The 25,240-nt window shown below is 45.3% G+C and overlaps 3 protein-coding genes across 5 annotated transcripts; 1 reads left to right on the forward strand and 2 right to left on the reverse strand.

Annotated features, from left to right (window-relative positions):
• Window positions 1-3,146: 3,146 nt before the first annotated feature.
• LOC120831822 (heat shock protein 30-like) lies at window positions 3,147-3,900 on the reverse strand. The gene has a single exon (XM_040197584.2). The coding sequence runs from the start codon at window positions 3,853-3,855 to the stop codon at window positions 3,217-3,219; it is 639 nt and encodes a 212-aa protein (XP_040053518.2). The 5' UTR covers window positions 3,856-3,900; the 3' UTR covers window positions 3,147-3,216.
• An 887-nt stretch (window positions 3,901-4,787) lies between these two features.
• LOC120831821 (N-acetyllactosaminide beta-1,3-N-acetylglucosaminyltransferase 2) lies at window positions 4,788-7,826 on the reverse strand. The gene is made up of 2 exons (XM_040197582.2): window positions 7,604-7,826; window positions 4,788-7,104 (listed from the first exon to the last, which is right to left on the reverse strand). Exon 2 carries the CDS (start codon window positions 7,099-7,101, stop codon window positions 5,764-5,766), a length of 1,338 nt encoding a protein of 445 aa, XP_040053516.1. The 5' UTR covers window positions 7,102-7,104; window positions 7,604-7,826; the 3' UTR covers window positions 4,788-5,763.
• Window positions 7,827-8,706: 880 nt separating this feature from the next.
• smad2 (SMAD family member 2) lies at window positions 8,707-23,492 on the forward strand. Of its 3 annotated transcripts, none has more exons than XM_040197579.2 (11): window positions 8,707-8,914; window positions 11,196-11,708; window positions 16,097-16,186; window positions 16,587-16,780; window positions 17,089-17,223; window positions 17,423-17,497; window positions 17,703-17,756; window positions 18,028-18,240; window positions 18,348-18,485; window positions 19,147-19,291; window positions 19,961-23,492. In XM_040197579.2, the coding sequence occupies exons 2-11, from the start codon at window positions 11,452-11,454 to the stop codon at window positions 20,082-20,084; spliced, it is 1,425 nt and encodes a 474-aa protein (XP_040053513.1). In that variant the 5' UTR covers window positions 8,707-8,914; window positions 11,196-11,451; the 3' UTR covers window positions 20,085-23,492. The 3 variants fall into 3 exon arrangements, with proteins under 3 accessions (XP_040053513.1, XP_040053515.1, XP_040053514.1); XM_040197580.2 differs by lacking the exon at window positions 8,707-8,914 and adding an exon at window positions 9,574-10,008; XM_040197581.2 differs by lacking the exon at window positions 16,097-16,186.
• Window positions 23,493-25,240: the final 1,748 nt, after the last annotated feature.

The raw sequence follows: 25,240 nt of genomic DNA on the forward strand, positions 1-25,240 counted from the left end.
TTTTATCTCATAATTTTTTTTATCCCCTTACATTAGTGCGGAAATGGGCTTCTATAGTTGTGTGAATGCATCACTCCAGCCAATCCAAAAACGGGGTTTTTTTAACCAATTAGGTGTAGAGACCATGGTGACTGGCTCCGCCCCCTTACTGTCAAAAAGAAAAACAGCGAGCATGTAGAAAACACCTTCGAGCGCGAGGAAGTTCACGCTCCGCGAGCGAGCAAATATCTCGCGCGAGATGGACTTTTTCTGAATTGAGACCGAATCGTTCTAAAGAGAATATAGAGAAATCGAAAAATCCCTTCCCATTATTACAATAAACATACATAGATCATGCCTATTGTATATATGGGTGAATCTAGGAAACCTATATCTCTTTTAGTATATATTACATTACATTACATGTCATTTAGCTGACGCTTTTATCCAAAGCGACTTACAATAAGTGCATTCAACCAAACTCAGAAGAATAAGAAACAAGAAAGTGCAATTTCCTCAAATAAGCCAATTTACAATTTGCTATAGATAAGAGCTGTTATAAGTACAATTTAAGTGCTACAATTTGTTAGTCTTTAGTAGAGGTAGAGTCTGAAGAGGTGTGTCTTTAGTTTACGGCGGAAGATGTGAAGGCTCTCTGCGGTCCTGGTGTTCTCAGAGAGCTCGTTCCACCATTTCGGAGCAAGGACAGCAAAGAGTCGTGATGTAGTCGAGTGTTTTGCTCTCAGTGAGGGAGGGACGAGCAGTTTTGCAGATGCAGAGCGGAGAGTGCTTGTCGGGATGTCGGGTTTCAGCATGTCCTGGATGTGAGCTGGCCCCAATCCATTCACAGCATGGTAGGTGAGCACCAATGTTTTGAACTGGATGTGGGCAGCCACCGGTAGCCAGTGAAGAGAGCAGAGGAGTGGAGTAGTGTGGGAGAATTTCGGAAGGTTAAAGACCAGTCGAGCTGCTGCATTCTGGATGAGCTGCAGAGGTCGAATGGCGGTAGCAGGGAGACCTGCCGGGAGCGAGTTGCAGTAGTCAGTAGTAGATGACAAGAGCCTGAATCAGTACTTGGGTAGCCTTCTGAGTGAGAAGAGGACGTATTCTCCGGATGTTGTAGAGAGTGTATTACATTACATTACATGTCATTTAGCGGACGCTTTTATCCAAAGCGACGTACAATAAGTGCATTCAACCATAGGGTACAAACTCAGGAGAACAAGAAACAAGAAAGTGCAATTTCCTCAAATAAGCCAATTTACAATTTGCTATAGATGAGTGACGTTACAAGTACAATTTAGGTGCTACAATTTGTTAGTCTTTAGTCGAGGTAGAGTCTGAAGAGGTGTGTCTTTAGTTTGCGGCGGAAGATGTGAAGGCTCTCTGCGGTCCTGGTGTCTTCAGAGAGCTCGTTCCACCATTTCGGCGCAAGGACAGTGAAGAGTCGAGATCTAGTCGAGTGTTTTGCTCTCAGTGAGGGAGGGACGAGTAGTTTTGCAGATGCAGAGCGGAGAGTGCGGGTTGGGATGTAGGGTTTGACCATGTCCTGGATGTAAGCTGGACCCGATCCATTCACAGCATGGTACGTGAGCACCAATGTTTTGAACTGGATGCGGGCGGCCACCGGTAGCCAGTGAAGAGAGCGGAGGAGTGGAGTAGTGTGGGAGAATTTCGGAAGGTTGAAGACCAGTCGAGCTGCTGCATTCTGAATGAGCTGCAGAGGTCGAATGGCGGTGGCAGGGAGACCTGCCAGGAGGGAGTTGCAGTAGTCCAGGCGGGAGATGACAAGAGCCTGAATCAGTACCTGCGCTGCCTTCTGAGTGAGAAGGGGACGTATTCTCCTGATGTTGTAGAGCGTGTATCTACAGGATCGCGTTGTCGCGGTGATGTTGGGAGTCAGGGAGAGTTGGCTGTCGAGTGTGACGCCGAGGTTCTTAGCGGTCAAAGTGGGCGTTAGTACGGAGTTTCCAAAGTTGACTGTCAGGTCCTGGGTAAGCAAATCTTTTCCGGGAAAGAGAAGTAGTTCAGTCTTGTCGGGGTTGATTTTCAGATGGTGGGCGGACATCCACTGGGAGATGTCAGTTAGACAGGCAGAGATCCGAGCCGCCACCTGGGTGTCCGAGTGAGGGAAGGAGAGAATTAGTTGGGTGTCATCGGCATAGCTGTGGTAAGAGAAGCCATGCAAGCGAATGACAGCGCCAAGAGAGTTTGTGTAAAGCGAAAACAGGAGGGGACCCAGCACGGAACCCTGAGGAACTCCAGTAGTAAGAGGACAAGGTTCTGACACAGATCCTCGCCAGGTTACCCGGTAGGTGCAGCCGTCGAGGTAGGACGAGAGAAGGGAGAGAGCAGAGCCTGTGACACCAAGTTCCTGAAGGGAGGAAATAAGGATCTGGTGGTTGACCGTGTCAAATGCAGCAGAGAGGTCCAGAAGGATGAGGACAGAGGAGAGAGAGGCGGCTCTAGCAGTGTGGAGTTGCTCTGAGACAGCAAGGAGAGCAGTCTCTGTGGAGTGGCCTGCCTTGAAACCTGACTGGTGGGGGTCAAGGAGGTTGTTACAGTGGAGATAAGAGGAGAGTTGATTAAAGATAGCACGTTCAAGGGTTTTGGACAAAAAGGGAAGAAGAGAGACTGGTCTGTAGTTGTTTTCTTCAGATGGGTTGAGGGTGGGTTTCTTCAGGAGAGGGTTGACTCTTGCCTCCTTCAGAGAATTGGGAAAACAGCCAGATAACAGAGCGTTGTTGATGAGACAGGTGAGGAACGGAAGAAGGTCAGGTGCGATAGATTGTAGAAGATGTGATGGAATGGGGTCAAGAGGGCAGGTGGTCGGACGGGCAGAGGTTACTAGGGTAAGAATTTGGTTAGGAGAGAGGGCGGTGAAAGAGGAAAGTGAGGGCGAAAGAGGTGAAGTCGGTGGGACGCGAAAAGTTGGAGGTGGGTTTGAGAAGGAGGAGCGTATGTCAGCTATTTTCTTGGTAAAGTAGTTTTACAAATAAAAAAAAATCAGAAATCAAAATGTGCCGGTAATGAGCCGGTAATGTCCCGCTAATCAAAAAAATATATATTTCCTGTGGACTGTATCTGTAGTATAATACTTTTATCCATCGAAATATAAGCCATGATATTAAAAGTGTGTCCATGTACAAAAAATCAAAAATATCAGGTAATGCTGGAAAAATTTCAATAGGTTTATTGATCATACAATTTATGAAACAGATTGTTCGTTCAACACAGTTACTGTACACGGCTTGAACACCCAGCAGATGTCTCCAGTTTCTGTGTGCTGCTGCCTTGTGTCTGTGCACACACACTCAGCTGTGTCTTCTCCTCCGAGCTCCTCTGGATGGTCAGCTCTCTCTCCTTCTCGTCCCCTTGTGGAGCTCTGGCTGCCTGGATGTGGAGCTTCCCGTCTGGAGCCAGGCGGCAGGTGACGGCCTCGGGGTTCGTCCCTTCTGGCAGTTCGAACTCCTGTCTGAACTCCTGGTGGCTGTAAGAGTAGGAGCCTTCCCCGTCCTCCTGCTTCCTCTCCGTCTTCCCGCTGACTCTCAGCTTGCGGCCCACCTGCCTGACGGACAGCTCCTCTGGGGAAAATCCTCGAGTGTCCAGGCTCAGGTCAAAGTTCTCCCCCTCTGTGTCCAGCTGGCAGGAGACCGGTTGCAGGGCCACGCTGGTTTGGAAAGGCTCCGTCTCCTGCAGCATCTCCTGATGAAGTTTGTCCATCAGATCCAGACTGCTGCGGAGGTCCTGTAGGTTTCTCTGCAGTAGATCCTGCTGGTGGAGCAGAGGTTTGACATCTGGCCACAGACTGCGTGCAGGCCAGTGGAGGCCCGTGAATGGACTGAGGGCGGACTGGAATCCATGAGAGCAAAGCATCTTCAGTGCGGCTTTAGTGTTCAGTCTTCTTGTTGAAATGTTGTCTCTTCTGTGCTGTTTTCTGTCCCCACAGTGAGACTGTCCCAGCTTTTATACCCTAACTGGAGGAGGTCCAGAGTCTTCAGGAACTTTCCTGTCACTACCGGAGCACTCCACTGGAAGGAGCTGTTTCTCTGGAGTGCAGAAGTCACTGGATCTTTCGTGCGCTTTCAGGAGCTTCATGTTTTTGCAAGAGTTCAACACCAGATGTCACTCAAACTCATGCTTGATTTACCCAAATTGTAGGGATTATTTACTGTCCTTATCTTCAACTGTTTGACTTTGGAAAATATTAGTTTTTGCTTTATCTGTACTGTCCTGTACAAACAATAATCATCCTAGTAGGAGCAGCAGTATTTCTTTTAACACAACTGAGCAGCTTTTGATGTTTTTATTTAAATTAAATTGTAAATGCATTAACGTATAGTTCACTTTGCCTCCATTTCCTTATTAGGGCTCAGCAGCTCAGTACTCTACCTCCTATGGACTAATCTTCCTCTTTAAACCCATTACACTGAAGCCACTGTCTGCCTATTAGTACCAAAATCAATGATAGACACCAGACAAGATTATGCTGTAATACAATAAAGAGACGAGAAGAGAGACTCAATCACACTCAGCATTTTTGCTTTTGTTTCATATCTCCTCCTCGCTTTCTAGCAAAGGAGGTAAAGGAATATGTTTTTTGCAGTATAGTTAGTTGTATTTTACATTTAAATGATGATTAATATAGTTAGATTCTGCCTTTTATTCATAGCTGGTAAGACAAAAGCCTGATATTTATGTTTATGTTTACGCGCCTCCTGTGTATCCGGTAGAAATAGCCAAACAACAGAACAAACAAGGCAGAGTACCTGCAGAGATCCAGGATAAAGTGGAGCATCAAACAATCAAACACTCCAATAGTTTTTTTTTAATGTTACACAACGGTGGATTAGTAAAAAGTTACATTTGATCACTGTGTTGGGTTTAGGATGCTGTTGTTTCAACGCTTTGTCTTCATTCTCAGTCCACGTCTTCGTTCTTCAAGACCTGCATTAAGACAATTGCCACCTAAATGTAATCCCACTATTTCACCATGAACAAAATCAATAAGCAAGCCTCTCCAATAAAGTTAAAGCATTTCAGAGACAAACATTAATTTCACCTTGAATATCATACATTGTTTTATTGGACTCCTTGATGAGAGCAAACAATTAGCATTATGGTCGTTTGTGACAACTCCTTCCTTTACGATTCAAGGACAGAAATGACAATTCCTGATCAATTGGAGAATATTACCAGTTATTAGGATTGAAAAGGAAATAACACTTAATAAATAATCAATTGTTTTCATAATAAGCCATGCAACCAAATAATGCAACCGTTTGAAAATCTGAAAACTGGTGTGCAGTAAGTAAGTGATTTAGTAAAAGAAAAAGTATTAACTGAATTATTCTACACATTGTATGATACCTGGACAAAAGGTAACGACTCTTAAAGACAATCATTGCAACAAAACATGAAAGAAACACATTAATTCACCTCCTCTAGTTAGTACCTTACACAGTATTCTCTCCAGACATTATGAAATAACATGTTAGGTATCATGTGACCTTTATTGTGTCGTAAAATAAAACGTTTAATGTTGAAACGATACAAATACACACTTGTAGAGATCTTAAAAAGTAGCGTGTACAGGCCCTGATAGCGTTGTGCCCTCATGATAAAAGTTCACCCATAGTGAGATGAGTGTCCTCCTCAGGAAGCACACGTCACATTTCAGTGCAGTTCCTGTGTGTGTGTGTGTGTGTGTGTGTGTGTGTCTGTGTTTACGAATAAGTGTGTCTTTCTGCTCTCGATGAATCATATTTGGTAGTCAAACGCGCCTCAGCATCGACCCGGCGGTCTCTGCAGCTGCTTCCAAAGGGTCAGCATCTCTTTGGGACTCCTCCTGTGCACGAGCAGAACGGACCTGTAAGCGCACGGGTTCCGCCTGTCTGACGCCGGGAGGTCGAATGTTAAAAAGCCCGGGTGATGGCTCGGAGAGAGACCCAGTCTGTGCATGCACATGCCGAGGTACACGTCGTCTATCGGGAAGAGGCGCACCTTGTCGGACACGTCTTTCAGTCGCAGCGCGAGCGAGCCTGAATACACCACCCCTCCCCCGCCGGCGTAGGGCGGGTACGCGCCTTGGTAGAAGCGTTCCGGGATGTAGTATTTGGCGGACGGCTCGCGGATCGGCCTGGCGTTGTAGATGACATCCCCCACAAACAAATCCAGCTCGCTTTTGTTTGTGTACGCTTTCCACAGGTTGTGCTCTTCCCACTGCGTGTTCAGGTAATCGAGGAGGGCACCTGTTCGAACGAAGACATCGTCGTCCCCCTTGAACACAAAGATGGCGGTGGGGCAGTACTGCCTGAGCCATTCCCAGAACAGCAGGTCCTTTAGGGTCAAGTTGAAGAAAGTGTCTCTAAAATCCCACTGCAGGATATCCCCGTGTTTCTGGCTCTCGATCTCCAGGAGGTTTTCCAGGTCCGGCCGAGGACCTGAACTTGGGTCCTGCCTCCCGAGGAGAAACACAGTGCGCACTAATCCGCCCTTCTTGTTTGATTCCCCCTTCACCAGGCCGCTGCGCCCCCACGTTTCGCGGATGGCCTGCCTGTTATCGAAGTTCCCCGCTTGCGATTTGACGGCCATGAGGAGCATGGGAGACTCCACACCAGAGCTGCTGCTGCTGCTGCTGTTCCTCCTGCACGTCTCAGGTTGATTGATAAGGAGGGGGTACTCCCTGCAGTGCATTGCCATGACGAATGCCCTCATTTGCTCAGGCAGGCCGTTGAAATCCTGTATACGAGGGAGCGAACACTTGCGCGTCATGCACCCAGAGGAGCATTCATCTTCGATTTCTGAGAAAAGCTTAAATTTCGCGGTTGCGTTCCCCCGCAGTATTGGGTTGTGCTGACGGTCCCAAGCATGCTGCAACTGGTTCCACAGTGCACTGTCCTCCAGACGGAGGTTCCAGAAAGGGCCAAGCGGGTGAGAGGCCAGGGCAGCGGAGTGAGCAGAAACCCCAGACGCGACGTAGTGGACGTTTACTTTCGGAGGCGTGTAGGAGATGGTGACGAATATGGACACCGTGATGTAAATGAGAAGGTGGCCGGTCATCATGCAGGGGAGCAGGCACATGCAGAGCAGTCTCCCTTTGCATTTGCAGCATTTGCCCATCGCCTTCGGTGCACACATGTCCAAAAAACAGAAGGCATGATTTGAATAAGATCATAAGCAGAGAACACAGGTTTCAATTGAACTCTTTACTGACTGAAACCCAGGGTGGCATGGGTGCACCTGAGAGGTGTTAACACGGCAGCTAACCCACTGGAGCGGTCTCCTTGGTGACGGCCCACCGAGGGTTATTATGCTCTGTCTACACACAGAGCATCACCCTCTGCCTACTTGCTGATGGACACACAGGCCCTGAAGACACGGTGTGGAACATGTGACGGGAATGTACTAGATTGAGTCCTAATTTTAGACTTGTTTTCAGGGGAATATTTAGCCATTTCATTTTTTGCCATTGTGCATTTACCAAACGATCTAATCCCCCTACATGTAAAACATTGTCTTTTCCACATAGATGTGAATGTGTATACATGGAGTCCACCGACAATGTCCCGTGTGTTTGCACAAAACCCCTTTCTGAGAAAGACAAAGTAATCGCAATACTCACAGGTGTGTGAGCCGCTTCGGATCGCTGTAGAAGACACAGTGACTCGTGACGCGTTCCACTTTAAAAAAGAAATCCGGCTCGATTATAATCTTGATACAGCGCGAAGCATTATTTACGTCCGCGACGATGAAAGATAACGAAAGGCATCCTTCAGGTCGGCCCCTCAGCGCAGTGTGGCCGCGGCTGAGCAACAGGTCCCCGGGTAGGTGCGCGCACCGAGCATGCGCATCGTTGGCCCCTCGTCACCACGGCGTGTGATGTGGAAAATAATCACAACATCACCGCGGGCTCGTTGCCGCCTATTGACGGAGGGTCGATTCAAACGCGGGATGCAGGTGTATCTGGATATGAATTTCTCCACAGAGGTTTGATTTGACTTGATTTGCATGGAAGCGCCTGATGATCTTTGCCTGCATATTTGCATGAGTTGGCCGTGTGACGTATGAAACGATCATTCATAAGCACTTTGTCAATCGTTAATGGTTCAACATTTACCTAAGGGCCACTTTTACAAACACAGACGGCAGGCAGGTGTCCATACATATACTAGCACGGTATTTATAGTGCTATATGTGCATGAAGTTTAGAAGGAAAATTGCTAAAGGAGGATAGCATTTAAAAACAACTTCATGAATAAAATAACTGAAGAGGAGATATAAAGTTTAGGTTTTTACTAATCCGTTTAGTTACCATTGACTATGCTGTTGCCTGCAAATCGTATATCATATACAGAATATAACCATTCTAGTACATTGCCTTTTTTGCGTTATGCATTCACTGTCAACATGTCATATAATTGTGTTTGTGAGCTTTTTGGTGGAGGGGTGTTAACCACCTGGTAGTTCTGAAAACGGAAGCATTGCAAAGATAAGCACATATCCTATTTGTAATCTGTTTTATTTAATTAATTAGATTTCATTGACGAACTACAGTATGAAGCAACTGCAAAGAGGACAATCAAGGTGCCGATTTAAAAAACATCACCGACATACCTTCGCACGTAAAGACATTTGATGGGCGGAAGCCCCGACCAATAGAACACACGTCTGGCAACAGGTTACCGGCTGAACTCAGGGAATCAGCCAATAGGAAGGAGAGGAGGCGGGCTTTGTTGCCCTCAAGCCTCCGCTCATGTTGTACCGTGCGAGGCGATACATGTTCGGTTGCGCTTTGAATGAGGGGCGATCATCCCGGTGGCTCAGAGGTGGAAAATACAGTTTAAAGTCTCTCTGGGTGCATTTAAAATGAACGATGAGGCTTTTCTGACAGGAACCCGACGAGCTGTTCGCTGCCCTCTCATCACCGCGTTGGGTAAGTGTCTTCAACAGCGTGTGGCGAATTTGATTTGCGACAAAAACACACACACACACACAGCAGCAGCAGACCGGCTCTGTGTTATTTGTCACAAACTAGCAAGCTTGCTAGCGTATTTTTTCGCACTCTTTTTCTTTTCGGGGGGGGGGGGGCGCCGCCGCGCTTCCAGTCGTGTCGAGACAAAGAAACCTGACTATTTTCACCGTACGCGCGACTAGGAAGAGGACAGGGAAGACACCCGGAGAGAGGGACTCGTTCGTTGTAGCTTGTCAAAGTCCACGCGCGCTGGCGGTTTACGGCGTATCGCCGTTAGTAGCGTTAGCTTATTCTTCCCACCGTGTGTGTGTGTGCGCGCGCGCGTGAGTGCGCGCGCGCATGCGTGTGGTGTACCTGTGTGTTATGTGTATGTTTTTTTTAGGAATACTTAGTTAACCCAAACAGTGTCTCTCTCTATCTCTCTCTCTCTCTCACACACACACAAACAAACGGATACTAACACGTTACGAGGCGATGCAGGCAAAATAGCGTTGCACACAAGGCCCCCCGGTAGCCGTGCTCCGCATTCCGAGTTGACGTTTCCGTTGTGTACATCGTGGCCACAACGGCACGTTTTGTGCTTGAGCGATACACAATAAAAAGGCTCCCGCACACGGCCAGGTTTTGTGGCGGGGATTCCCCGTCGGATAAGCTCTTACGAGCTCAGGCTTCACCCCCTTTTGTGTAGCCTGTCCACTTTTAGCAACGCTTCCCACATTGTTTTTGTGATCCATTATTTTGATAAATCACTGCCCCCTCCCCCAAATGACCCCGATCAAGGTGACGACTCCTTACACCATGTTATTCAAACGCTGTGCTGCTCCCCCAGACTGCTTTCATTCTGGCATCAAAGCCTTCAGTTATTGTACTTCGCTGTCCCTGATGCACAGCGTGCTTCAGTGTTTGGACAACGAGCCGCTGGAGCGGGTTCTCCTCAGGAATGGTCTGACTCCTTCTGAAAAGCCATTCATACTCGTGCACTAATTGTAAGCGGTCCAAGGGTTAAGCCTGTGAAATGCCTTCTCAGAAGGAGCTTGGGCTTTCAGAGTACCGTGGTAAGGACAGTTATTCCTTCCTTACCCTTATAATCTAATTGATCATGAATCTGCACATGTTCGTTTGGAGAGAAAGGAAAAAAGTAGACTCATTTTCCTTCGTTTTAACCGTTAAATTAGAATATTCTTTGTAGGTATGTGTTTCCTCCTTACACCGGAAACTGGATCTAGGTAATAAAACGACAGCTAAACGATCAGGTGAGGTTAGACTTGCGGATCTGATTTCTCTCTGATCTAAATCCGTAAACCGCTCACCAGGGTTTAACGCCGTGTGACGCTGCTCACTTTTGGTTGGTTTCAATATAAAGATGAGTGCACTAGGATTAGAGAAGGATTAGATCAGATATGGTCATAGGATTTTCATCTGTGACACAAAAAAACCTCAACACGTGACACACAATCTACCCCTGTCATTTGGAGCGAAATAGCTAATTGTGGAAATACTGTGAATGTTTTTGAGTCATGTGGGCAGATGGATGACTGTAATATAGACATATGTCACTGGAGCTGTGAAACTGGTGTATGTGGTGAAATGCTGCTGGATGAAGTGTGATATATGTGTCACCCTGTTGCCAAAAACGAGTTGTTGTTGAAAGTAAGTCCCACATTTTCCCTGATCGAAGTTTTTCCTCCACACGATCTATAAATGTCACTTTTAAACATATTATACTGCTACTCTATCTAATATATTATTAGATTATATGCTTATATATTTTTATAAGTACTGTTGGCACATGCAGCATGTAATCAGATATTTCCTAGTCAATAACGCCTACCAATAAGTCTGTGATGTGAACGAGTTAGTGTTTTTGCAAAGTGACCAAACTGTTTGTGCCAACAGAAGAGCTTCCCATTGTTGTTCTAATGGTCAAGCAGCATTGCACAAGGGCACAGCGACGTGTGCATCGGCTGTAGATTGTGTTTCAGGAGCAAATATTCACCAGAGGTTGACCGACCGGGGAAGGAAAATGGCTGAACGTTGGAAATAAAGTTGCTTCAAACCTGCGCAGTGCAAAGAATGCCAGTCGGTCCGTACAGTATGTGCAGTAGGAGCGCTAGCGGCAGGGGACTAATGGCTCCAGTTCATGAGTCATGTTTGGAAATAATTGATGTTATTGTCGAGAGAAAGTGTTATGCAACGAGTTGATGTGTCATTCCTCTCTTTGTGTCCCATCTGTTTCTTCTAGGCTTCTTTGGACTTACTCCTCTGGCTCCCATCGCTTTGTGCTTATGATATGGCGTCTCCCCAGAGATCTCAAGACTAATGTCTTAGTTCTGCATAGATATAAAGTACATACATACTACAAATACACAGAAAATCCACTGCTGGAATTCAGAGAACGACCCATCACCCTGTAGCCCGGTGCTTCCCCACTGCGCATATCTCTTTACATCAAAACACGCCCAACACACACAAACACATACATCCGTACACAAGCCACCATGTCTTCCATCCTCCCCTTCACTCCCCCGGTTGTGAAGCGCCTGCTGGGATGGAAGAAGACCTCGACGGGGACTGGAGGAGCCGGAGGAGGCGTCGGAGGAGTAGGGGAGCAGAACGGAGGAGGACAGGAGGACAAGTGGTGTGAGAAAGCTGTGAAGAGCTTGGTGAAGAAGCTGAAGAAGACGGGGCAGCTGGACGAGCTGGAGAAGGCCATCAGCACGCAGAACAGCAACACCAAGTGTGTGACCATACCCAGGTGAGACGAGGACACGCCCGCCCCGTCGCTCTATCAATTTTCTGCCGTGTGCATGATGCACAACGTGGGTGTTCGCAGAGGATTGTAACTTTGTGTTTCAAGGTATTCGGTAAAATACACACTTGTGTACATGTTGATGGTGCACACGCAAAATATAGGAGGACGGCTTTAATTAGTCATGAATGCAATTTCAGCAAATGTGCCCCTATTTTTGTTTGTGACGTACCTCCCATAATCAACTGCTGATCACAACAAATTGTATTTGCACTAACGCGCTGCAAGCTGTGCTCCCATTCACACACACACACACACACACACACACACACATGCGCAGTACCTTTGCACTGGTGAACCATGATGCCGGCGAGGTGTGCAAACACACATCAAAGCGGTTGGCAGGCTGATGGGCCGCTACAAGCTTGCAGAAAGAAAAAGTTTCATTGTGCAACAGTCGGCCCACTTCCTCATGCCGTTGTGCCATAGGTTAGCGAGGCAGAGGAAGTGAAACCTGATTGGAGGAAGCAGATGTCCGACACGTGTCAACAAGTCAACTTATGGAACGTGTTTAGGATTCACTGCCTGACAACGTGTAGGATTATATATATATATATTTTTTTTTTCCCGGTTGACTTAACTGGTGTATCAGCTCGTGGCGGACTCTGGCGGGTCTCACTCATGCATTTGAGTAGTGTGGTTGGATCGGTGCTCGACATTGGTCCCGCTAAATAAGAACGCTAACGCAGCACATCTAGTTTGAAGCATATACGGCAAACTGAAAGGCTGGCAACTTTATAGTAGTAGGAGTATGACGTACTGTGCAGTAAACAAAATATTCATGTACGGACACAAGAACACGCAGAGGACTGCTGGTGATTGTTCTGCATGGCGCTGCGCAGGAGCCGTTGTTCTTTTTTAGAAAACAAAACGTATTGAAGTTTAGGAACTAACACAAAGCTGACAAAGAAGAATCATGAAAACACTTTATTACATAATATTTCAATTCCCTGCGTGGCCACAGTTTAGTTTTTTGTGAGGGTTTCCTCCCTTTTTATATCTGTACATCTCAACACACTCTGGAAATAGAAGCTTTGTGTCCTCACTTTCCCTTTTCCCGATTTGAAATCATTTTGACTTTTGAAAGTAAACTTGGTTTGTGTAAATGTCTAAAACCTGCTGGTACTGTAGATCCCTACCCTGAATGTTTGCAGGTGTCGCTGTAGATGTATCCCTTGTCGTGTGCCGCGACATGAGCCAAGTCCCCCGGACCGGGTGAAACCTCATTGCGACAAAGGTGGCGGAGTCGATAGGGGCCCCGCGAGGAGCATGTGATCCACGGCGATTAATCCCCCCCCAAACATTGCCAGAGAAAGGAGAAACCCACAATGCTCTCTGGAGATTTGTATGAGCGCCCGCTTTCACATTGTCTGTCTAATCTGCTCATTTCTTTCCTAGCCCGTGTCTCAATAATAGTATTAGTCTCTGCAGAGGCATTTTCCCATGACCTTTTGCACACGCATGTTGGTCACAGATCAACCCACCTGGAGGTGATGGGGCGTCTTGAACCTCTTGTGTATAATGCCGCTACCTCAGCAGACAAAATCTGTAATAGAAACTATTCCAATGAAAACCAGGTAAATCTGGTACGCGTTTGGTCAGATCGGATTGCGTATCTCCCCCCTCTCCCCCACGCTTTGTGAAACGGCTGAGCGGTTGCAGAGGTGACAAGGAGAACAAACATGGCAGCCGCAGGGGTTATCAGAGCAAATGCACTTTGTGTGTTTACGTTTCGTTTTTACAGTTAAGGGGTTCATGCTCTTCGACTACAGTGGTATCAGAGTGCGATGTTCCTGGTGGCTGGATAGTTTCTCAGCAATGCACTGAACTAATTACACCCTCCTAAGTATTAATGCATGTTTTTCCACCTTGCATCGATGTTAATAGATTAATGTTATAGAAAGTCTAACTGAACCATTAAGCACAAGAGAGCTGCAGTAAGACGATAGCTGTTACAAAAGGAAAACACAGCAATTGAGCAAGATTACTCTGCAGCATGTATGGTTGGATAGTGGTCTCAATTTGTGGACGTATGGATAAAAAGGGTGGGGGGGGGGAGGCTGCAGAAGTAGAACCACGTGAGGCTGAAGTGTGACGCCGGAACTCTCGTGGCGCTTCACTCTGAGGAATGTAGGCCTGATAGCAGCTTAAGAAGTGGTGCTGATAAGGTGATGCTGGTTCCTCTTAGGCATTCACAAGAACACCGTTCGTCTTTCACCTTCAGAAGAACACATTTGTTTAGGTTTTGTTTCATGTGTGCTCTTTCCAGTCTGTATATGTATAGACTGGATGAGTCACCTGCTTTTTTTTGCATTAGCGGTTCATGTTTGTGCCGATGCAGTTTGTGAAAAAAGGTTCTTAGTATACAAATACATAAAATACACAATTGATCAAAACGTAAACCGATGACCAAACCAGCGGATGACCAAAAGGTTTTTGTCCCCCCCTCCTCTCGTGTGTGTGTGTGTGCTGGAGGATTTGTAGATTTCTCGAGTGGTTGCAGGAACAAAACCCAAACGGAGGAAGCGTGTAACGCTCAAAAGTGTCTGGAGATAGCGGCACTGGGTAGCTCGTTGCGATGGGACTTAAATGCGGAGGATTTTTATTTTTGTTTTTATTTTAATCCGCACACAGATTATAGGTGTGTTTTTCACCAAACTCCTTTCTGACTCCTAAGTTTAGGCTATTGGCTTTGTTTCATGGTGACCTGGCTTTTCACAGACAATGGGGGGGGGGGCGTGCCGGTGACACCGCAGGGAGGCAAGGCTCCACCTGCGTCTCAGAGACGGTCCACGCAGGACTTGTAGCTGCAGGACTCTGCGAGTGGGCCAGGGAGAGTCGATAAAGAAGGCTTCCCAGTAGGGATGGGCGGCATACCGGTTTAAAATGGAACTTTTCACACGGCGCAGTGGTGGGAGCTTCTTGTCTTACGTGTATTGAGATTGAGTCATAGTTATAATTTATATACTCAGCCAAATATGGGTGTGACGTCTGAACTGTGTTCCCCTTTTTGTTCACTGGATGGCGCTCCACTAAACACTGATGGGCTCGGGTATTTAGCTTGTAGATTCACGATGCTTGTCAGGTGTTTGACCCTGGAGGGAAAAAGGGTTTCGACCGCTAAACCGAATGTTTATATCTATAAGAAACTGTTGCGGGATAAATTGATTCTAAACCGTACCAGTGGACTCGATCTGATGTTTCCCCAATTTTGAAATTAATTAATAACCCACAGCTAATGCTCTCTTGACAGGGTAAAACACACAACAGTGCTGTTGCTGCGTACAGCTCGCCCACTATCACAAAAAGAATGAACTCTGTCACTACGTGGAAACACGGAAAAGGGCGATGCAGGAGGAACAACGAGAGACCAGAGATGCAATAACACAACTTGTTGTGTGCGGTTTGTAGGTTCTTGGTTTTGAAATATCCGTTGAATCAGGAAAAAATTAATTGCAAAGTTTGTCGAGCAGCTGGTATTGCCTCTGGTGGCAAAACAAGAAGCCGTAACAGCTGACACGCTAACAAGCCAACTCGATGGCCTGTTGCGAGCAAGTTGGCCAGCGGCCGGTGAACAATGAGGGGTGAGCAGCTGCTCAGGTGGCCGGCGGTGCTTTTTACTCGGGGGGGGAAAAAAATACTGTGATACCACCAGAATCTTACAAAATACCATGATGTGACTTTTTGGCCGTACCACCAAGCCCTACTTTGCAGACCAGGCAGTCGCCTCGCTCCAATCCGACAGCCGGATCTCCTCCGTATGGTCATGCTGCGGAGCGCATTGGTTTTGTCTGTTGTCCGTACGTACACATCTTGTCCAATCTGTATTTTTTATTTCCTCATTCACATACGTACGTCACATGTCGTCTGATGGATAATGATGGTAATCTGCACAAACATGATCTGTTGTGCAATCAGGCAATGTGGAAAGTTACTTCAGGAGGAAGCCGAAAAAAAGCAACCGGAGGATGAAATTCCCGTTTTTCTAACACGCGGTCCCAATCCCTACTGCCCCGCATCACCTGATCGCACCACATCACTGTCTGTCCCGTTTAGATTAGTCCCATGATCACCTGTCATCCAGTTGGTGTCTCTTTTTGAATAACCCGGGGTTGGATCTTTGTCATGTCCTTCCTTGGTGGTTGAAAGAGACCGACTGTACATGTTTGTGATTTCATCCTACTGGTTTGGAATGAAACGTCTCATGTTTACCATCTGTTCTTTTATTTCTTTTATCTTTTTTTCACTTGTGCGTGTGTGTGTGTGTGTGTGTGTGTGTCCATGTGTATGCATATCCTTTGTGTGTGTGTGTGTGTGTGTGTGTTTGTCTGCAGTAATTGCTCAGATCTATGGGGTCTAGGCTCAGGCCACACGATAGAGCAGTGGAACTCCACAGGCATGTTCGGATACCATGACCACAGCAGGTGAATACACACAATGACTCAACAATCGCATCACAACTTATCACTCATTCATTGACTGTTTATCCGTCTGTCACTGCAAGCTGTGTGTGTGCGTGCTGGGTTGTTTCTGTTTATTAAGATCACAGCGACTATCTACTATGTAATTGGAACCCATGATACAAGCTTTTGATGACCTTCCCTGCATGGACTTCATTTGAGTTGCAACATTCAAAATATATTCCATTAAGCTAAAGTCTTGGCTATTAGTAACTGAGTCTCTCACACTGGTTTTACATATAACAACATCAAAAGCCTTCTAATTTCCACTCGTTGGAGAGTTAGTGGGCTTTTTAGTTTTACCAAAGCAGAAAACTACAAGTACAAACGTCAGCCTATAGAAGCTTTGTGCTGTCCTCCTCAGGTCCCTAGACGGCCGCCTTCAGGTGTCCCACCGCAAGGGCCTGCCCCACGTCATCTACTGCCGCCTGTGGAGATGGCCCGACCTCCACAGCCACCACGAGCTGAGGGCCATCGACTCGTGCCAGTTCGCCTTCAACCTCAAAAAGGATGAAGTGTGCGTCAATCCCTACCATTACCAGAGAGTGGAGACGCCTGGTAATGATCTTCAAGACCTGTTTGTGGGTGTGTGTGTGCGTGTGTGTGTGCGCGCGCCTGTGACATGGTTCTTATCCTGCTGGCACTGCTGGCTGAGATCGGCAAGGTGCCTCTTAATAAGTCTTTAAATGTGTGACGGTTTGGAGTGTTTGCGTAGAGAAACCCACTCTGTGTGTGTGTGTGTGTGTGTGTGTGTGTGTGTTGCTGGTGTTTGCGTAAGAAGATACATGTTGTACATTTTAATAATGCTATTTTTGATCTTGTACAGCCATTTGCCTTCGTCAATGACACTTCCTTTCTCTCGCCAGTGCTGCCTCCAGTGTTGGTGCCACGCCACACGGAGATTCTCACCGAGCTTCCTCCCCTAGACGACTTTACAAACTCCATCCCTGAAAACACCAACTTCCCGGTCGGCATAGACCCTCCTAATAACTACATTCCAGGTCTGTATGCAAGGAGAGAAGCAGAAACCTGCATTGTTTCATCCACTTCTTACCTTCGCTGCACTGCTATATTTGTACTCAACAGAATACTATTACTTTTGTTTCTAATGTACAATACCTAATGCGTGCATAACCTTTATGTTGACCTGCAAGAGTTTACCGAGTAGTATTTCTGATCAGACTTTCTGTGTTTGTACAGAAACTCCTCCGCCTGGCTACATCAGTGAAGATGGAGAAAACAGTGACCAACAGATGAATCAGAGTATGGAATCAGGTAAAGTTTTGTGCGTGAGCAGCTGAAGCTGCCGTCTGCCTCAGCGGTTGGGTCACAAAGCCAGTTTTGACAGCCTCAAATTGTACTCAAAGGACTTATTTTCTTGTGTTACAAAGATGTGTTGTTCCAGCATCGCTGCAAATCCGTACTAAAGCTACAAAATGGCGATATGTGATTTTTTTTTTTTTTTCCTTTTTCTCCCAAGGCTCACCTGCAGAAATGTCACCTGGCGCTTTGTCACCTGTCAATAACAGCCTGGGTAAGACTGCTCTGTCTGTTCTCCAATGTTATTGCAGGTTTATAAAGCCCTTCAAAGAGCGCTAATGTGTGAGAAAGGGTGTCATTTGTCCAACATTTAATTTTGTCCATAAATGAATGAAAAGCAGATTAAACTCAAACCAGAAACAGTCGTTGACTAGTAAAAAATCCCCCGTGTGTGTGTGTGTGTGTGTGTGTGTGTGTGTGTGTGTACACATATATATATATATATATATATATATATATATATAATTCTAAAAATATATTTCCAGACCTACAGCCAGTGACGTACAGCGAACCAGCTTTCTGGTGCTCCATCGCCTACTATGAGCTAAACCAGCGGGTCGGGGAGACGTTCCACGCGTCGCAGCCGTCACTCACGGTCGACGGCTTCACAGACCCCTCCAACTCTGAGCGCTTCTGCCTCGGCCTTCTCAGCAACGTGAACAGGAATGCCACCGTTGAAATGACGAGGAGACACATAGGTGAGCACGCGCCCCTCGTTTGTTACGAATGTAATGGTAGGGAAAATCATTTTTAAAAATGCTGCTGGATAGATTTTGAGTAATTGTTTCTGGCTCCCGGCGTGCAGGTCGTGGTGTACGGTTGTATTACATCGGAGGGGAGGTGTTCGCCGAGTGCCTCAGCGACAGTGCCATTTTTGTCCAGAGTCCCAACTGCAACCAGCGATACGGCTGGCACCCGGCCACAGTCTGCAAGATACCGCCAGGTTCATGTGCACTCATATTGTTTCTCCACCTGATATTGATAAAGTGAAGCTTGAGAAACTAGGGCAGGGCTGTATACCGGTTAAACCGGCATTGGATTTCCTTCCGGTAAGAGTTTTTTTTACATACCGGTGTATAACCGTAACAACGGAGCTACTTGTCTGTCTACATGCATTGCGATTGAGTCCGGCATCCCTTTTTGCCGTGAATGAATGAACGAATGTGTTTGCTCAAAGAAAAGACGTACTGTGATATACCGTCAGGATCTTTTTGGCCATACCGCCCAGCCCTATGAGAAGGGCGCCAATGCCCTCCACAAGGTGACAGTTCTTCTCCGAGTCTCACCCACACGCACTGACTCATCTTTGCACGTGCAACTTTGCACATTGCATCCCTGGCCAAATGAGCGGTGTGAACAGTGTCATTAGTAAGGCAGCATCCTGAACACGTTCAGGGGCGGGACCGGCGGAAAATAATACACCCACACCTCACAATGATCTGCTCGCTGCGTTCAAGGGATCTTCGTTGAAATAGCAACGTAAAATCTGATTTGTATTAAACTTTTTAATTAAAAAATGTATTATATTATCAGGGATGTAACAAAAATATCCTGGAAAGATTCCATTGTTTGTTGTTCTCATTCCTCCTTTTTTTTCCTTTCAGGCTGTAATCTTAAAATATTCAACAACCAGGAGTTTGCTGCACTGCTGGCCCAGTCAGTCAATCAGGGATTTGAGGCAGTGTACCAACTAACCAGGATGTGCACCATCAGAATGAGCTTCGTCAAGGGCTGGGGAGCAGAGTACAGGTGCGTTTCTTACTCACTCACTTACAATTTACTTGACTTGATGTTGTAATAATGGCTTTTGGCTTAAAGCTTAACTTCTGGGTACTGTGCCTCTTGAATCTACAATGTAATTTGTAAGGTGTGGCTTTGCCCTTTTATTGAAATAAACATAGTTACGCTAGAAATTCTGTAGCAGCATGCATTCTTTTTTTTGAAAAAAGATAAAAACAGATTGCTTGTCAGTAGTTTTTTTGCAATGAATTTTGAAAAAGGGGATGGAAAACATCTAAATCCAGTCCAGACCTCGACATGGTCTCGAACCCTCAGACAATAAGCAGTTTAGGTTTCATCACTGGATCTTAAACCACAGCTTCCTGTGCACAGATAAAATATGTGTTAAAACCCGATCCCATTATTAAAAAAAAAAGAAAAAAAAGAATGACTTTCTCGCTACTCACACATTCAAACACTACTACTGGTAATACTTTTATGTTTCATTAGTATGTGTCCATCACTTCAGTGCTATGCGAACAGGGAATAGGGCCAGATTATAATTATCTACTAAATGCTGCTCTGGTTGTTACTAGCATTCTAATCCCTATATTCCCATAACGCATCATAAACCATCCCATTTTGACCTTGCTAACTTTCTCATGCCTCATTGTTGTCATTATGTTTGAATACCTACAGGCGTCAGACAGTAACCAGCACTCCCTGTTGGATTGAGCTGCACCTCAACGGCCCCCTCCAGTGGCTGGATAAGGTGCTGACCCAGATGGGTTCACCATCGGTGCGCTGCTCCAGTATGTCCTAAACGGGTTCCTGCCGCCGCAGAGCCCATCTGACACTTCACCACATTCGAGCAGCATTTCCCCAAAGGAAGACCCCCGACGCAGCAACAATATTATCATGACGAGGGGAGGAAAAAAAGGTGGATTTCCCACGATGGACCTGGAGGATGGGAGAATCGCCGATGGACAATGGTGGAACGTGGGCCCCATCACCTTTTGGCTGCGTTGGATTAAAATTAGGAGGATGTTCTAGTAATCATGCACCTAATAATTGAAACCACCCTGCAATATCAAACTGACCAGAGTGACGTCGTCATGCACCGTATTTAATGTTTTTGGTATTCTACACAAGGCTCTGATCCAGAAAGCGTCGCGCTCAGTTTTGTGACACCGGCGGTTTCCGGGATTGAGCGCGTGACCTTCTAGTCACTCCCCCCACGTCCCCACCCTCCCCTTACGGCTTCACTACCCATCTACCACAGCACAACTTTGATTCAGCATCAAGGATTCTACACCTGGTTGACCGGCAGTAGGGCTGCCACTCCAGGCTCCGCGCCCGGACCTCGGTTCTTTGGGTTTTCTAGGTGGCCAACACCTTCATTCCGTAATCACCCGACACGCCCGCTTCTCCTGCATCTCTCCTAATCAGTACCGTGTCGCGGACTCAGACCGACCCGAGTAAGCATGCGGTTCTCCTCTCTGGAAGGGGTGTGACCCCCACACCCCCGTCTCCACATGCACGTGCACAGTTAAACACAAGTAATTTCCTCTGTCAAGTCGGTTGGTGTCGTTCAGCGGTTGGTTTGTGCGCTGACGTGCCCCTCTTCTGGATCTTCACGCAAACGTTCCAGTTGTTTTCCGACTGTAATAAAGGCGTCCAACAATGGCCGCTTCCAACACATCGCCCCTCCTGGTTTGTGGGGCACAAAAATATTGCCCTGCTTCTGCCCCCTACCGCTCCCCCGCCCTCCACCTGCCTGTTCTTACACTTAAATTCTCTTCATCCACTTTCTGCTCTTCTATTATCTTAAGGTGAAGGAGAATTGTATGTTGGGCTTGGAGCTGTAGTTTTAGGACTTGGCATGAATGCAGTTAACTGATCGTTATGTCGCCCCCTGCTGTCCGAAAGAAAAATGTATAAATACACGTCACTTGCGATTCAGACCGACGCAGACATGGCATTGACTATATGCTTGATATGAAGCACGGTTCCCCCGTTATTTACACTTTATTGATCGAAAGAAAAGTCCTGCAGGGACTTAAAATGGCTTCTGCGCTGTACTTGCACTGCCCCAAATTACGCACACTTGATATTGCTAGAAGAAAGTTGCCTTTTGATTTTAAAATACAGCAAGATATGCTTTGAAATGTATAGATGAAAATGTTAAATCTCAATTGAAATCAAGACAAAAGATATCTTCCATATTTTTAAATGTTCACTATAAAGTTTTTCTTCCGTACGTTGTCTGAATTGGCTTATTAAAGAGCATTTATTTGATTTTAATAAATGTTTTGCGATCTCAAAGCCAGCTGGTGGCTACATTAAAATTGTTTAGAATTTAAGCTTTAAGTATTTCACAATCTGGCTGTACTACACAGCGACTATTTTCTTTACACGTTGTTAAAACCACATTTTTCTATTTTCATGTATTTTTTTTATATATATGAATGTATTTAAGATCTTTAAGCATTTCTTCCCTTTTTTTAGAATTCAATATTTTTTTAGAATATGCCCTCCATTGAAAATGACCACAGCTTGATGGATAAATGAAGTTTGTACCAAGGATCGGTGAATTTCCCACTTTCCAAATGTGTCGGAAACCATCCTATCACAAACATACACAACAAAGACTGAATTCATGCCGATCCACTTACGTCACAAACATAATTGCTGATGAAAACCTACCAGTTTTCCAGCCTACAGTTGAGTTTCCTTTTATCAAGAGGTTTAAACTCTCCTATTTTCATTGTGGGGTTTGGTTAGTTACAAATTGTTGGATTACAACAAAGATCTGTGTAAAAAAAACAAAAAAACATAAGACTTCCATTCAGACTTTTTAGAGATTCTAAGATGTAATCCAGCAGTTGGGCTGCAGTATTATTTCCAATTATAAAAGCAGTTGGTATTTATTTTAAAAAGCTCTGCCTTTGGAAGGTGAACTTGTGGGAATCCGTCTTTACAGAGGAAGCTCCAACATGCAGCCTAAACGCCGCTGCCAAATCGAACCCTGTGTTTGTTTGATTCTCATTACTGCTCATGTATGTTTTTAATTACAGCGAGCGCGTTCACATGCACACACGATACTTTTGTTTTTTCCATTCAAGGCCTCTTCACTCTTAAGCGTCTTCCGCCCTTGTATCCCTGACACGTAAGCCAAACGATGGCTCTAAATATGCACAGTGAGCGTAACCTCGCCCTCCCTCGCTCTGCTCGCACCAGATTTCACCTGTTCCAATTACCGTGGCAGAAAAACCCGACGGGGATCTTAACGCTGCTCAGTCATTCCGGCGTGCTTGTCAACACGTTAACGTTTTCTCTTTTGATCAGTCTTTTTGGGGAAACTTGTTTTTCTTCATGCATAGAACATTCGCCTGGGTCAAATTTGTTCCACTTGTGAGCAGACTGAGATCAGCCGAAAGTGGCGTTGGTCTCTCCGTACGTGTCAGTCGTCTGTCCCGTCTTCTTGCTGGTCTGTATTTGGTTTATTAGGGGAAAAAGTTGACTTTACCTCGCCAAAGTATGAAATTAAAGTATGAAATTAAAATCGGGCGTTTCCTCTTAAGGGTTTTCGTATCACTGCTAACCCACACGTTTGCTCCATGCAGTGGCATCTATCGTTTGGGCCATGTGTGCAAACTCATTTTCTGATGGTTAGCTTTGCTGTTTTATGCATATTTCCAGGGTCCAACAAAAGCCTTCGTATCAATGTATTTTTTTAATTTTCGGTTTCTTTTTAAACGAGTGCCACCCAATATCGATCAACCAGCTGTTTTTAACTTTCGGAGAATTCCGTTTTGAGGACGGAAGATGAGACCAAGTTTGATGTCAGCCACATCTACACGTTTTGAGGGTTCGCATCCCTTTTTACAGATGCCATATTTTATTTTTTTCTTATTGTGATGACAATTGTGTATCCACAAACAAGCCTCTTTCTGATTAACTTTAGAGAAGGTTGCTTGTTGGAGAAAGTGAAGTTTCTACATGTCACTGGTGATGTTCTGTGTATAGTTGTACTTTTATTTTACAGTACATGCTGTTCCTTTTGTTTTTCTTTTCTTCTTGCTATCAAAGGAGCGTATTTCATTAGACAACAAGAAGTTAGTGTTTCTGTCTCCTTTAAACATTGATGACAATCTTCATACAGGCTTTCAGACTAGTCTTCATATACAAACTTCTTACAGTGTACACTAATAAAGCTGTTTCAATTCAACTCAACATTGTCGTGTGTTTCATGTCTGAAGTGGTGGTACTTAAAACAAATCCATATATAAACTTGGACTTCTTAATTTAATTGGTAGTGATTAAATTGAATCGTAACAAAAATGTAATAACTTTTATTGAAATTAATTATTTACAGTTCAGTGTTTTGTTTTGGGGGGTTTAGTGTTTTGAGTTTGATTCTTCAAATTCAAATAAATACAGAGTCAATCCGTGAGTAATGTTTGTCGATGTGCATTGATGTATATTCATTTGACAATATATAATCAATGTTTCCAAAAAATACAGTGTATTTATCAAAATCTATATTACATTTGTGTATGTACTTCTGATCTAATCAAAAGTAACTAATGAATGAACGGTAAAATAGAGACTCTTGATTCACTGTTGAAAAACAATAAGGATCAGGGGCATCCACGTTGTGCACAATTTTGCCCACAAAAAACGTAAAGGAAGTGTTAATATCAATGAGCTTGGCCGGTCCATAAACAATGTTCTCCCCGCAAACCTTTCAAGTAGGAATGTTCAGCATTTCCAAAAATGTATTCCGTCTTTTAATTGTCGCATTTGACATTCAAAATGAATACCATGTAGGCCACGTGTCATTATTAAACGCGGGAATGTCTTTAGTTTACTCCTACGCGCGTGCCCGCAGGGGGCGTGGCCTGTCCGTTAATTGGCTTGGCGGGAACCAGGTGCGGCGCGGAGGAGGCGAAGGGCCGCTCCGGAGTCCCGCCGCCCGCTCCTCCACCCTCCTGCTACTGACGTAGTTTAACGTTTGAGGTAAGCCCTCAGACAGATAATTGCACTGGGAAGTGACTCTATTTTACTGGGGCAAAGCAGTATAATGTTGTTATTCACTTGACCTTGTTAATTCATCCCTCTTCGTGGAGGCTCATTGGCATTGGTTTGCTCCTAAATTGTCACACGTTATACGAGAGGCGCAAATAAAGAGCCTAACTCGTCGCTAATTGTGATATCACACAGCAACAACGTGTCAGGGTCCATTTAAAGTCGTATTTTAAACGGCATTAGGGAAGGCAATGTGATTACACGTCGTATAAACTTCACACACTAACCACGTGTGCACCTTGCTGTCCTTAAATAGATAAATACACGCACAATAACACGCAAAAAGACGTTTTTTAACTTCTCATCCCGTTTACACCGACAAATAAGGTCCAAGATACACAATCCAATGTAATTTAAATATCCACGTCACAACTGAACCACCCTAAAATGTAGCTGCTGCTCTGATTGTGTTTGTAACGGTGTCACGTGCGATTCCCTTTGACGGCCAGTAGAGGGCGTTCAAAGCGCATTAATGAGAGACCTTCCATTGAGATCTGTGTTCTCACCAAGTTAAGTCTCTATTGTTGATCATGTTGTAATCTCTACAAGAACTGTGATCCTGTTCTACTAGTATGTGTCATTTCCATCTTTGAATTTAACGTGATCCGCTTTTGAAACAAAAAATTTAGATTTGAGGCCGACAAGTTTGAGACTTTGGTTTTGAAGGTTTGGTCACTTACAACGTGGAAACTTGTATTGTAAAGCTTCTTTTTTTTGGTAAGAATAAGAAATTTCCTTTCAAAGCACATTCAACAAATACACACCTATAGTGTCTGAAAAATTCCAATCTGCCTTTAGTTCTGCCTGTAAGACTAACAATTATATTTCCATTTTCCTTAACACGCGCAAAGACATCCGATCGAACAAATAAATAATATGCTAATTTCA

Source organism: Gasterosteus aculeatus, chromosome 14, assembly GCF_964276395.1.
Source record: "Gasterosteus aculeatus chromosome 14, fGasAcu3.hap1.1, whole genome shotgun sequence".
NCBI classification, from domain to species: domain Eukaryota; kingdom Metazoa; phylum Chordata; class Actinopteri; order Perciformes; family Gasterosteidae; genus Gasterosteus; species Gasterosteus aculeatus.

Coding starts and splice junctions, on each gene's coding strand:
- LOC120831822 (XM_040197584.2), bottom strand. CDS start 3,855: ATGCTTTGCTCTCATGGATTCCAGTCCGCCCTCAGTCCATTCACGGGC.
- LOC120831821 (XM_040197582.2), bottom strand. CDS start 7,101: ATGGGCAAATGCTGCAAATGCAAAGGGAGACTGCTCTGCATGTGCCTG.
- smad2 (XM_040197579.2), top strand. CDS start 11,452: ATGTCTTCCATCCTCCCCTTCACTCCCCCGGTTGTGAAGCGCCTGCTG. Junction 16,187..16,586: donor GGATACCATGACCACAGCAG/GTGAATACACAC, acceptor TGTCCTCCTCAG/GTCCCTAGACGGCCGCCTTC. Junction 18,241..18,347: donor AATGACGAGGAGACACATAG/GTGAGCACGCGC, acceptor CCCGGCGTGCAG/GTCGTGGTGTACGGTTGTAT.